Source organism: Bos grunniens, chromosome 26 (assembly GCF_055505025.1).
Source record: "Bos grunniens cultivar Pamir isolate PY7600 chromosome 26, Bosgru_T2T1.0, whole genome shotgun sequence".
NCBI lineage: Eukaryota > Metazoa > Chordata > Mammalia > Artiodactyla > Bovidae > Bos > Bos grunniens.
Window position 1 is genome coordinate 39002065 of NC_141190.1, and position 14604 is coordinate 39016668.

Here is a 14604-nt window from a genome sequence, read left to right on the forward strand (position 1 = left end):
AAACTAAGAAAAAACTAACACTTAAGAGGGAAAAGTTACAAGGATCACAAAAACATATTTATGGGAGTTGAGGGCAAAAGTTAAACGTTAGCTTCCTTAAAACACAAAACTCGGGGTGAATTTGGAGCACCGGAGGACACCAGGGACTGCGGGCTCTGGAGCCCACGAGTCAAGAGTTGAAATCTCAGCTTCACCATTTCCAACTGGAACCCTAGGCAAGATACTTGATTTTCTAAGTCACAAGGTGTTGGGAGGGTTAAGGAAAATAATGCACATATAGCCAAACAGCCTGATGATTATGACAGCACTCTTACAGTCTTTTCTAACAGAAGACTATAGAAATAAAGAAAATCAAGTTTTTTCCCTTATTCCAACAAACAAGGATTACATATATAACAGATAGTGAATGGCATAATGAACACTGTCCTCAATAGTTTTTTAAGGGACTTTCCTGGTGGCCCAGTGGTTAAAACTCTGAGCTCCCAATGTAGGAGGCACAGGTTCAATCCCTACTTGAGGAACTAAGATCCCACGTGATGCTCTGTGTGGCAAAATATACATATATATATACGGAAGTGCCAAGTTTTAGTTGCTCAGTCGTGTCCCAACTCTTTGCAACCCTCATGGACTGCAGTCCACCAGGCTCCTCGGTCTAAGATTCTCCAGGCAGGAAGACTGGAGTGGGTTGCCATATACACTAGAAAAAACTCAGTTGGTTTCATGCACTGCTTACAAGCTAAGAAAAACAATTTGGTGTATGTACTTCTATTAGAGACCGAAATAACATGGTCTGCCAGTAAGAAACGGCATGTGAGCTACCTAAACCCAACTAAAATGTATAATAAAAACCAAACATGACTGAAAGTATATATGTAATGCTAAAAAAATAAAAGTCTTTAGATTGTTAGGTTATAGGCTATCTACATAAAAATACACATGCCAATTATTTACAGAGTGTTGTATAGCTGGGGGGGGGGGGAAAGTTACTTGATAAAAGTACTCATTTTGGGGGGAGGGGGTCTAATCAGTTCCTAGATTCTAAATACCTACACTCAGTTAAGGAAGCTAATACCTTAACACTGCCTTTCCTAACATTCCATTTTCTCAACTGGAGGGTTGGTTACCAGATAAAAGATAGCTACCGAAGACCAAGAATACTGCCCAAGAATACCACTGCGATTTTTTGGTAGTTAACAGTTAGAAGGCGTGCTGCTGGCAACCAGTGGGAAAACCAGGGATGCTGCCAAAGACCCTAAACACACAGTCCCCTGACAAAGAAATAACCAGCCCCAAATGTCAACAGTGCAGCTGAGAACCCTAATCTAACATTATCATGCCATTTACAAGATAGTTCTTTTATATCTCAATACTATCCAACAATAAGATTCTTACCTTTGCATCTCTTCTTGTGTAAGATTCTTTCTCATCTCTCTAGATAAATGGTAAAGACGATGGAGTGTCGACGCATGAAAAAGAGCATTTCCAGATTTCCAAAATACAGTTGAGACTTTGTTATAGTAATTTGCCATCAACTGAGGCTTGGGCGGTTTTTTAGATAAGGAAAATAGCCCATGAATATCTTCCACAGCTTTGAATGCTTCCTAAAATTAGTGGTATAAATTACAGTCATTACATTCTAAACAAACAAAACAACAACAAAAATCTATGAAACTTAAAATATATTACACTTAAGAATAAAAATGGCAAATAAAATACCTTCATGTGTGGTTCTTTTTATTCATAATTTAACTATCTGATATATCTCAGAAAACTAACACAATTTCTTAGACTGCCCGTGCCTTTAAAGAGTATCGTACCACTTGGGGGAATATATTTTTAAAGAATCTGGAAGGACATAAAACACAACATAAAGGCTATTTCTGAGTGTTAAGATAATGAATAAATATTTTCTTCCTTTTACTTATCATTTTTTCCATACTAGGCATGTTTTACTTGTCTTCTATTAAAATTTTTTCCTTTAGTTCAGGTATCTTAAGGGTGTACCTGCAGAAAAGGAAAATATGGGAGAGCAGGAGATCACATTTTCATTGGCTGAAAACTACCAATTTTTAGTTTCTTCCTCTGCAATTTCAGTAAGATTTGGTGGGGGAATCAAATATATAAAAATAACTCATGAGAAAATGTCTGCAGAATCCTTAGCGTAAAAAAGTCCATGTGGACAACAAAATGCCCACTACCAAGATCTCTGATGTAGGATCCTCACTGTGCAAGCTTCCCAAGTCTGTGCAGCACTAAGAGATCCAGGGGACAGTCTCGGGCTGCATTTCTCCAACTCTCTGTGGTGAAGGCCAAGTCTGTCTTTGTGATTTCTCAACTGTTGCCATTAGTACTTAATAAATTACTATTAAAATAAGATGGAAAGACCAACTGATTTTTTTAAATCCGGGTAAACAGAGACAAAACTACCATGAAATTATTTACAAAATTTTGTAAAGGCATACTCTCTAGGCATTGAGCCACAATTTGAGCACTGAGGTCTGAAAAAGAGATTAGATGATTTGGCTTGGAATTGACAGCAGGCATCAAGAACCAAAATAACTGAGACTTCTTGTCCCAAACTCTTCCTTCTCCATTAGACAACCTCAAATCTGTTACCTAGTTACTAAAATTAACCAAGAGACACCAAGACGCAGATACTCATTAAGAGAAGAAAAGGTAATATGGGTTATTATTACTACAAAGAAAAGCCAAAATAGTTCACAACATACCTGCCACAATTCCATGCTGATAGCACTGTCCAACTGAACAAGCCTGGTTTCCAAATGCATAGACTGGCTCTCTGGATTATTAAGGTTGATTGCTGTACTTTGGTTATGGTGGCGTTGAATCTGAGACAAATGCATTCTCAAGTTGTCACACAACTTACGGAATTCGGCTTTCCGGGTATATTGGAGGCAGAATTTGAAAGCTATAAGCATAAATTGTAAAATATATTAGGTACTTTCCACCATAAACTTAGTATTTAAACAGGTTCTATTTCATGTATTAAGGTCAGTTATCTTAACAAGATTTACCAAACTCAGCATCAGTTTTAAGAAATGATCAGTTGTAACTCACTTCATGTGCCCTGAGCACCTTTTAGACACAGTCATCAGTCCTGGTCTAAGACTGAAATGGTTCTGAGAGCTAAGGAAGCTATTTAAGTTTAGGTCTAAGAGGGACTCACCTTTCAAACACTTATCACTTCAAACCCTAAAAGAGCAAAAAAATTCTCGTCTGAAATACAATTAACTCTCTTACCTACTTTACTAGAAAACAAAGCTTCTGCACTAACCGAAACGGAATAATACAAATTGGGGGTCTGTGGTAACCTAATTTCAGTTGTGCAGATGTATAAATGAACTACCTGCTCTATCATTAAAACACATAATTTTCTACTATCATACATGCAATACTAAAATAACTTCTTTGAATGTCCTTTGTCAATCCCTTAAAAAAAGAGTATTTCTATTTCAATAGGCCTGAAACAAAAGGATGCAGTTTAACTACAAGTTAATATTTAACGCAACTGTTATCAAAAGGTCCTAGTTGCCTTGTGTTAAATGCTAGCCATGTGGGCAAAATGAAACAGATTCTAATACTCCTAGTAAGCTATTCTTAGTCACGTAATCACTTAAAACTTGAATAAACAAAAACAAATGCCATATTAAAAATGGTGACAAGCTTGTGCCTAAGGCTAAAAGTAAGAAAAAGCCAAGAGCCACTCATGTCATATATAGTTAAAAGGCTGCACTGACAGGAAGATAAGCTGCAACAGTAAGGCAAAAAGACAAGATTAGGAAAACAAACTTAATACAGTTCTCCAGATTAAAAGTGCATGGAGTGTTAACTACTGGATACTTTTTACGGTGATCCTGAGTCTTCAATAAGGTTTAGTTCTATATTCAATAACACTCCGGAGCTCAGAAAGACCTTAGAAACCCAGTACATGGTTAAGTAGCTTGCTGAAGAGTATGCTATAGAGTCAAAAGTATTGATAGAATCAAGTTTGCCAGAAAGCAATAGAAAAGTTTATCTTTTCAGTCACTTACAAAACTCCAAAATGACTTTAAAAGGTGCTTCAGACATCAATGGAAAACACAGAATTACCTTGACTAATGAAACAAATTTCTCATTTAATATCCAAATGAATGCCAATCATCTAAAGAAAGAATTAAAACTATGTAAAGTAAGTACTACAGAGGAAAGGAGATTAACAGTTAAACCTTTTGCAAAACCTATGCTTGAGTCAACTTTTCAAAGCAGTTCTTGTTTTACCTTGTTGGGCAATATCATGGTAGAGACGCTCTACTCTAGAATTGTTCCGAAGAAGGTCCAAACACTGTCTGTATGATTCCCACAGGAATTTAACCCATGGAGTTAAAAGTAATCTGTCAGTACGATCCTGAGTGTCTTCACCACTTACAGCACTTAGGAGAACACTACAAAAATATATAAAAACGTTGAAAACAATTTTAGACATGGTTTCCTACTTTGCCATATGATTATAAAACCAAAACTAACAATGATCATTATAAAATAGTTCAAATTCTACCTACAACTTCAAACATACTGTAAAACTATCACTTAGTCCAAGTATTTGAATTCTTAATCTGTATTAAAGCCATTTAAATTAGTATACACCCTATCAGATGGTTTAATTTTTCACTTTTATGAACTTTGAACAGTACATGACTTGAAGTTACTGTACATTTAAAATTCCAAAGACAAGCATTCTTTCTAATAAACATTTACTTCAAATGGGGACAATGGAGACAAATGTGAAGAAAAACAATGAGAAAGATCTATTTAGCAATTTAGCCCACATACCTCTCAGGAGTTTGAATATTATCCAGATCTTCTATGTCTAAGACCATCTGCTGGGACTCTTCTTTAGCAGCTTCTGTTTTCTCCTCTGCCAATTTCAAATATGCCCTGACAACATCCTCTAGAGATTTGATGTTCACCTAGCCAATAAATAAATAAATAAATAAAACTCGTCTCCCAACAAACCAAAAAATATTTTAAAAGCAAACTTTATGGTATAAAACAGTAAATATGAAAGGTAAATGCCTCCCAAAATGACTAAAAGCACTGACTAAAATATAAAAACCCAGCTGTTCATACCTGTTGACAAATGTTCTTATACTGATATAAGCCTTCTTTAGCCAAATGGCTCTTGCGAAGATCCACACAAAGTTCCAAGTATTTCAACATAATCGGCTCGTGTATCTTTTGCCATGTTCTATGTTTCTTACTTTTCATAACATCATAAAGAACGTCCAGAGCAGGTTGCTTTTTGCCAACTTCAAGAAATTCTAGAAAAGTAAATCAGGAGAAAATTAATTATGTATGCTATATAAAAACCTAAATCTTGCTTTTTAACTTGGCTGTTTTAATTTCCCAACCTATTACCATCTCCTTTGAGGTCACAATTTATTTTTGATTTCTAACACTATGCCAAGGTAAAAAAATGAAAAACTGATACTATCTCAAATATGACCTATGCGTAAAACTAGATTTCACTCAATTCCTCTGCACCAATTATATCTAAGTTACTTTATAAAGTTCTAGAGATTCAAGTCATGAGGGTAACAATCTCCCCCTTGAATAGGCAGAAAAAGCAAGTGTAACTTCAGTCACAATGATCTGGCTGATGCATTTCTTGCTAGTTTGTATTAAGACTTAAGGTAGAAAAAACAAATTAGATTGACTATGTTCCTTTTAGATCAATGGACTATGTGGGTCTATTGCAGGGCTCTATTTTATCATTTCTCTACTGACCTGCCTAGGCTTCTGCCAATACCTCACTGTCTTGATTACTGTAGCCTGACAGAAAATCTTTAAGTCAGGTAGTGTGAGTACTCCAACTCTGTTCTTCAGTACTAGCTGGCTATGTAACACCTTTTGTCTTTCCATACAAACTTCAGAATTGCTTGTAGATACCTACAAAATAGCTCACTGGGATCTCACTGAACCTTTATAACAAGTTTGGAAGAACTGACAACAGCATTTAGTCTTCCAATCCATGAGCACAAAGTATCTCTCCACTTATTTATCCCAATCTAAACACGAGAAATAAACTGAGACAAATCCCAGCTAAGAGACAAAATACCTGACAACCAATACTCCTCAAACTGTCAAGGCCACCAACAAATCTAAGAAACTGCCACAACCAAGAGGAGCCTAAGGAGACAACGAAATGTAATGTATCTTGGGTGGGATCCTGAAATACACAGGAGACATTACAGAAAGCTGAGAACAATGTATGGACTTTTCTTAATAATAATGTATCAGCATTGATTCATTAGTTGTAACAAACATACCACACAGATCTAAGATATTTATTAATAGGAGAATCTGTGTGTGGTGTGACCCTCTGTACTATCTTTGCAATAATTCTGTAAATCTCAAACTTCTAAAATTAAAAGTTTATTTTTTAATTGAGAAAAAAATTTTTGAATGTAGAGCAAACAAATGTATACTCTTTTAAAAATTCACTGCCTAAATCTGATGGCATTCTGTATGTAGCAATATTTCAAAATCTGTTCCAACCTCAGATTTTGGGTATACTGCTTGTTTTGAAAAGCAAAAGCTCCTCCATTACATTTCTGACCAAAGTTAAAATTTATCATATTTTTTTCTTTTTTTTTTTAAACTTTCTTAATACACTTAACAGACTACGGGTGGTTCTTTTCTGGTTATGTTTAACTTAAAACTAAGTACCAAATTTCACACACACAAAAATTTCTCCACTGAAAATTTGACAATAATTTGGCAGAACACTAGTTTACGCTATAAAAAAGTTAAAACACATCTGTTTTTTAAAATCAATGTTCATTTTTCTTAAAAAAAAAAAAAAAAAATCGTTGACAATTGTTTTAGGCATTGACCTAACAATGTACAGCATTATCTAAGATATAACTATTCTAGGGCAAACACAGACCAAAACGTCTCCTATCTGAAGGATTTACTTAGTAACTCATTTCTTCTTCCAATCATCACATCTCTCAGGAATGCTGCCTCTGAACATTCCTTCCTCCAGGAAAACTATAAACAATATTTCTATTCTAGTATATTTTTAAAACTTTATACAGGAGAAATCACAAAACACATTGAAGTCAGTATCTTTTAACACAATATCCTAAATCATCCCATATTATACCAAACCAAACTCCTCACATGCAAATAAATGTAAACCCCTCTTCAATACTTCAATAATCTCAATATCATATCTGCCAATATGGGGGCAAGGCCATTTTCACTTGGGTCAATTTTATTACACCCCTCCCAATCAAAGATGTAACACTGAATACAACTAGATACTTTGCTGGAACAAGCCTTTTCTGTTTCAAGGAAAGGACCTACTTATCATCTTCCTGGAGCATGCACACACAGTTATTTTAAAATTTAACAATATATTAGTGTTTTTTCACAACTATTTAACAGAAAAAGCTTCTATCAGCCAAAAATTGGGGAGTAAGTGTTTTTACGTTTATCCTTTACATTAAGGGTATCACAGCAGCCCACCAAAATAATTTATTATATCCAATTCCCAATCTTACACTGAGGATTTAAAACCCATACTACTGTATATAAGCACTATCAATATGTTGCAAAATAGGCACCAAGAGTTAAATTTAAGAGCTGGCCCCGGTATGATGTGGTGACAAAATAACAAACTAGCCAAAAATAATTCCCAATCTCTTATTTTTAAATGACTGTGGTAACAATGTCACTTAAAAAAAATAGTAAGTCTTGTTTAGTGATAAAACTGAAAGTACTTTTCATTTCCTCAATAGCTAGTCAAATTAAGATTCCAAATCCAATACTTTCAAATTCCAAAACAATCATCTAATTAGGGGGAAAAAAACAAGTTTTTGAGGCTGTGCGAGAGAAAACTATCACACACTAAAAGCTGTACTGCAATCTTTAAAGAAACGTTCATTTCCAGATTGATATCATCTTAAAAATAAAATCTGGAATTACAAACTATTCCTAGGAGGGTAGGCATTCTTAAAGACACAGTGAGTGACCTATGTATCTACCTATAGTAAAGTTTAGGTCAGCCCTTCAATTTTACTAGGTTATTTGTGTAACAGATCAAGTAGATAAGCTATAATGTTACATAATTTGTGGGTTTAATAACAACTTTATTTTTAAGACACTGGTTGTAGAGTGTAAGTTAAAAGGCCATTATACAGTCAGAAGCAACAGAGCTGGCACCATCATCAATATGAACTGGAAAGGGGGCTTTTTCTGAATGATTCTGGGGTATGCAAATTTCTTGCCGGTAACTGCTGGGACTCCGTCTCATTTTCCAGAATGCTTGTTTTCCAACTGCTTCCAAAACTACTGCTCTGACAAACCATTCTACACCTAAATTAGGATACTCTAATGCTGCTGCTGCTAAGTCACTTCAGTCGTGTCTGACTCTGTTCGACCCCACAGACGGCAGCCCACCAGGCTCCTCCATCCATGGGATTTTCCAGGCAAGAGTACTGGAGTGGGGTGCCACTGCCTTCTCCTAGGATACTCTAATGGATGGGATCTAAATGTGATTTGATTTGATATTACAAATGTTATAGATAAATGAGATTATTCCCATTAAAAATAAAATGTGCTCTGATTACCCTATTTATAAAATTTTGTCAACAGTGTCATATGCCATCCACATTCTGCTCATTGATACTAAAACAGGATCTAAGATGAAAGGTACAGAAATTATACTACTTGAAAGGGAAGGCCTCTCTACCATACCAGCACTCATCTAACAGCTTTTTAAAAGGCCTTTTACAAAAACTACACTAACAAATTGAAGACCCCATCCCCATGTCTTTCTCATCTTGCCTACTTGAATTTCTGACATTTTCACAAATTGCTCTTCATGAATCAAATCTATTTCAACTTAGAAATTGTGAAAAAAGATTTAACATGTTAACATACATTACTTCTAATTTTAAAGTTACTGAAATATTAAGTTCATATAGATTCAAAAGGGAGGAGTGAAGGATACAAGGCTTGAACACATCAATATGTAGTATTTAGGCCATGGAGATTCAAAAGGGAGGAGTGAAGGATACAAGGCTTGAACACATCAATATGTAGTATTTAGGCCATGGAGATTACAGTGCTTCAGCCAATTAACATGGAAAAAAATGTATTGGTAAAGCATTCAAAGGGCTGTAAAACACATCTATAGTAGTAATTTCACCCAAGTCATATGTATACCACAATATGTAATTCTCTTAAGTTTCAAAACATTTAAGAAATAATGCTTTCCCTAAATTTGCTAGTTTATTTTGTAGGATTAAATTTCCATCTCAATCTTATTTTCTTTCCTATAAATTAATCAGCACGTGTAAACTTCCTGCCTGTTCAAACTATTTACATGGAGGATCAGAGTGAGTGATTAGATCAAAGTTGTAGTTTCCATTGTTTTTTGGAACAGTTACTCTATTCCACAGACGGTTACTTATCCCCGAAATTGTTAACTTACAGTAAAAATAACAAGCATACGACAAACAGCTCTCTGGCCCTGACAGATTATCAGTGGTATCAACTGTACGCACTGACTGAAACTGACCTTTTCCTAAGAGGATTTTCAAACGAACTAACAAAATAAGCTTCGTAAGTATAAAAGGGTTAACAGACACGGTACATCGATCCACAACAGGGGTAAGACCCAAAACTCGTTTGGCTTGAGGAAGCGTGAAAATGAAAGAGCAATGGACGCTCTAACACTTATAAACCCTAAATAATAATCTATTGAAAGACCAGAGAATACATTTGCACCCCCTGTAATGGCAACGTATTAAATGCCTCTTGAACAGATCAGGACACACACAAGTTTTCCCAACAGTGCCGCCGACTCAAGCACACATATGGAAATAATCCCAAGCAGCAGCGCAATAGTGGGGGCGGGGGGAGAGAACCACGATGGATCTTGAAGTTCAGAGACCTTGGTGTTAGGCTTCTAGCTCAACAACTCACTCCCAGAGTGACCTTGGGCAAACCAGTCTTCCTAGGCCTCACTTTCCTAATCTTTGAAACTTCAAGTCCCTCTTATAGTATTAACTCTGTCCCAACTTCCTTGAGACTCGGAGTAGGCTTCGCAACAGCCAATAATCAATGCCGAAAGAAAAAAAAATTTTTAAAATAGGGAACGAGTTAAAGGGGTCAGAGTCTCCGAAGCGAAGAAGAGGGGTCGGAAGGGGAAGTGTCCTGAGCCGGCAAAGCGCGGCGCTGGATTCGGGGGCGCGGAGGCTTCCGCAGGAGGGCCCGGAGGTGGGCCTGCCAAGCCTCCCGGCCCGGCGGGAGGTGGAGCCGAGGTTCTCGCGTGCATTGTCCCCGGGAGGGAGCCATGTTTCCTCCTCCCCGGCACTCCCAGATGGCGGCCGGGGGCGCGGGGCCGAAGCGCACAAGGCCCCGTGGTCTGGAGTGAGGGGGTGCCCAGCAGAGGCGAGGAGAGAGAGGAGCTCGGGCCCGCGTCGGCCTGTCTCCGGAGCCGCGACGCCGCCACCCTGCCCCCCGAGACTCACCGGGAGGCGGCGGGAGGAAGGCGAGCCCCGCAGAGAGACGGTTCCCGGCTCCGCGCCTCCCACCCTCCCCGCTCTACCTCCCATGTCAGTTGGAGCGAGAAGGTATACCATACCCAACCCCCGGCTGGGTCGGCGGCGGGCAGGCTGCAGGGGCCTCCCGTGCAGCCACAGTCGGGCGGCCGCACACCGCGCACCAGGCCCGGGCCCCCTCGACCTCCGAGGCCTCGGGCCGCCCCAGTCCAGCGCGCTCCGATCCCCTCCTCACCGTTGGCGCGCTTGAGGGCATTTTCCGGCCTCTGGAAATAGGCCGGCATCTTGGCGGCAGGCTCAGTTCACCCGGCGTCAGCGAATCCTCGGGGTCCCGGGCCGGGAGAGGAGACGAAGGGGAACCAACGCGAGGCTCCACGCGCCTCGCCAGCAGTCGCCCGCGCCCAGCCGGCCAGAGACGGAAAGGAAGGAGCCACGTGACCCGCCCTGCGCGGCGGCGCCGCCGCCGCTTAGGCCCCGGATGTAGGGGGCGGGCCTCCGGGCGCGCCCCGCCCCTCCCGCGCGCAAGCGCGTTGGCGTCACGCGCGCCGGCTGACGTGGCGGCGGTGCTCGGCTGACGGGCGCTCGGGTTCCACCTCTGGATTCTGCAAGACGTACGTTGGGGAGCAGATTCTCAGGCCCCTAGCTCCTCGAGTGAGAATAGGGGTGAGAAACACGCAGTTTGGGTCATAACTACTGTCTGGCGAGAAAGCGCAGTCTTCCTCTAATAAGATTTATGCGGAGTCCTGCAAAGTTAGAATCAGGTCTCATTCGCCTCAGTTCGGTTCCGTTCAGTCAGCTGAGTCGTGTCCGACCCTTTGCGACCCCATGGACTACAGCACGCCAGGTCTCCCTGTCCATCACCAACTCCCCGGAGCTTGCTCAAACTCATCTCCATCGAGTAGGTGATGCCGTCCAACCATCTCGTCTGTCGTTCCCTTCTCCTCCCGCCTTCAATCTTTCCCAGCATTAGGGTCTTTTCCAGTGAGTCAGTTTTTGGCATCAGGTGGCCAAAGTATTGGAGTTTCATTCGCCTAGGGAAGAGAATGATCTGACTTGGAAGTGAAAATTAAGTCGCTCAGTCCTGTCCGACTCTCTGCGACCCCATGAATTGTAGCCGGCCAGGCTTCTCTCCTTGGAATTCTCCAGGCAAGAATACTGACTTGGCTGAGTTAAAATACCGAATTTATTCGCTTATCACAAATGCAGAGAACATATAATTAGGCCAAGGATTTTCACCTCTAGTGGAGACCTGTCACATGACGGACTAGCATGGGGAGGAGAGTTGCAATAAGTAACTAAACAACTACGCAGGCTTTTTTCACATCTAGATAAAATTCTAAAGTTGGTGACACAGAGAGTACCTGGGCCCTCAGAAAGGGCTCGTTTTGAGCCAAGACCTGAAGGTTGGGGATATACTGGAGACAGCAGTCTGGCGTGGGGAGAAAAGACATGCAGCAGACCAGACCCTCAAAATATTTGAAAATACATGGGAGTGTCGTCGCCTTTATGTTGAGCATATACTGCACACAAACCTAAGAAAAGTGTTAATGAAAAAATTCTGTAACAGGCCCTTCGCTACAGGTCTTCTATTTTTGATGAACAACTTTAATGTTCAAACATTATACCTAGAACTTGAAAGCCATTTAAACTTAATCTAATTATTCAAAATGAGTTCTAGGACTTGCCAGGCAGTGGTCCAACGGTTAAGACTACGCACTTCCACTGCCAGGGCATGGGTTCCATCCCTGGTCAGGGAAACAGAAAATCCTGCATGCCCTGCAGCTTGACCAAAAAAAATAAGTTCAGAAGAAAAATTCAGAAAGCAGCAGTGGAATAAATTGTTGCAAATTTATTACACATTTTGTAATAATGAGAGGTAAAGAATCTGCCTACAATAGAGGAGACCACCTGTAATGCAGGAGATGTGGGTTTGATTCCTGGGTGGAGAAGACCACCTGGAGAAGGAAATAGCAAATCATTCCAGGATTCTTGCCTGAGAAATCCCATGGACAGAGGAATCTGGCAGGCTGCAGTCCATGGGGTCACAAGAGTCGGACACAGAATTAGTGACTAAACTCACCACCACAATAATAGATGGGATGTGTAAATTAATGAGAGTACCGCATTAATGAATGAGAAAACTACAGTATATACACACAAAAAGCATTTCCCCCTCATTCCTTCTGTCTCAGCAGAGGTTTTTCTATTTAAGTTTATCACTAGAAAGAATATTTGGGACATGCAGACATAGACAAAAAATAAATCACGAATTCTAAAAAAAAAAAAAATTCTTTCTTTAAAATTCATTTCAGAGAATTCTTCTTCCAAATGATTAGATCACCCTGAGCTTACACCTCAAAAAATAAGAGCAGAGTTGAGCAGTAGTTATTAAAAAGCCATGGGAACTGTTTTATAGGACAAGATCAAGAGACTTATTTGTGTATACAATAATTAAGTCAAAATTAAAGAGCTAAACATAAGAGCAAATATAGCTTTTAAATGCTATAGATAGAAAACTTTTTCAGTAGACCAGAAAGGTATATAACAGAATAAAATAAAAAGAAACCTGGCCTAAGTATCAAAAAAGCTTTCCAACTTTCTTAACTTTCCATTATCATATCTCAAAGAAAATGGTAAAATTATTATTGATTATTGCTCATTATTTGGTAGACCTGAAACAAAAATACTGGAAAATTGGGAGGTAAAATGAAATCCAGTGTTTCTACATCTTCATCCTTTTCTCTTTGAAGTTATTTTAAAAGTTCAACCCTTTGCACCCACACCTGTGGAGTTCTGCATCCTCAGATTCAACTAGACATGCATCAGAAATATTCAGAAGGGAATTCCCTGAAGGTCCAATGGGTAGGACTCTGCACTTTCACTGCTGAGAGTCCAGGTTCAATTGCTGGCTGGGGAACTAAGATCCCACAAGTCACGTGGCACAGCCAAAAAAAATAAAATGCCTTAAAAGAGCAACAGATAGAAAATATTTGGGGAAAAAGTTCCAGAAATTTCAAAAAGCCTAATTTGAATTTGTTACTGGCAACTATTTACATAGGTTTACACCACATTATGGAGAAGGCAATGGCACCCTACTCCAGTACTCTTGCCTGGAAAATCCCATGGAGGGAGGAGCCTGGTGGGCTGCAGTCCATAGAGTCACAAAGAGTCAGACACGACTAAAGCAACTTAGCACTCACACTGCATTGAGAGTTATAAGTAATCTAGAGATTATTTAAATTATATAGGAGGATGTGATAGGGTTACCTGCAAATACTATGCCATAAGACTTGAGTATTGCACATTTTGATATGTGGTGGGAACTGGAACCAATCCCCTGTAGATACCAAAGGAAGACTGCATTTGAAGCATTTGGTAATATATCAACACCAAATGGGGCTTCCCTGGTGGCTCAGTGGTAAAGAATCTGCCTGCAATGCTGGAGACCCCGATTCAATCCTTGGGTCTAGAAGATTCCCTGGAGGGGGGCACGGCAAACCAATCCAGTACTCTTGCCTGGAGAATCCCATGGACAGAGGGGCCTGGTGGACTGCAGTCCATAGGGTCACACAGAGTCGAATATGACTGAAGCAACTAAGTAGCAGCAGCAGCAATACCAAAGGACCGTGTAAGTGCATGAAAAGTATTTAGAGCCTGTTACCATATTTTTGAATGAGTAAAGGTATAATGTCAATTTCTAGGATAAATTTACCTATTAAACTCAACTAACAGGTATTCAATACCAGCTAACAGCCATAACGTGAGATGCTGGGGATAAAAATAAGCACGATGCCTCCTTTCATAGAGATGATGATTCACTGGTGAAAATAGACTAGTACACAAAGAGGGACAAGATGGGATCTATTATGGGCCTGGAGAAAAGCATAATTACTTGCTGTTGATTAATGCTCACTTAGTGGAAAACAAGCAACCTGAATAATGCTAAAAGCCACTCAGGAAGTGGCAAAAGGATGTAATCAGGCTGATGAAGGTTTTTTCCCCCTAATCAAGCTACGTTTATACTGTATATAAC

The 14604-nt window shown here is 39.6% G+C and overlaps 1 protein-coding gene across 1 annotated transcript in view; it reads right to left on the minus strand.

Annotated features, from left to right (window-relative positions):
* EIF3A (eukaryotic translation initiation factor 3 subunit A) overlaps positions 1 to 10988 on the minus strand; it is a 31611-nt gene extending 20623 nt beyond the window's left edge. The window contains exons 1-6 of the mRNA XM_086377655.1: positions 10807 to 10988; positions 5128 to 5318; positions 4831 to 4967; positions 4279 to 4442; positions 2730 to 2929; positions 1393 to 1601 (exon numbers count right to left, since the gene is read on the minus strand). Coding sequence (XP_086233781.1) covers positions 1393 to 1601; positions 2730 to 2929; positions 4279 to 4442; positions 4831 to 4967; positions 5128 to 5318; positions 10807 to 10855 — 950 coding nt within the window. The 5' untranslated portion in view covers positions 10856 to 10988. The remainder of the gene's footprint in view (positions 1 to 1392; positions 1602 to 2729; positions 2930 to 4278; positions 4443 to 4830; positions 4968 to 5127; positions 5319 to 10806) is intronic.
* Between the last annotated feature and the right edge of the window lie 3616 nt (positions 10989 to 14604).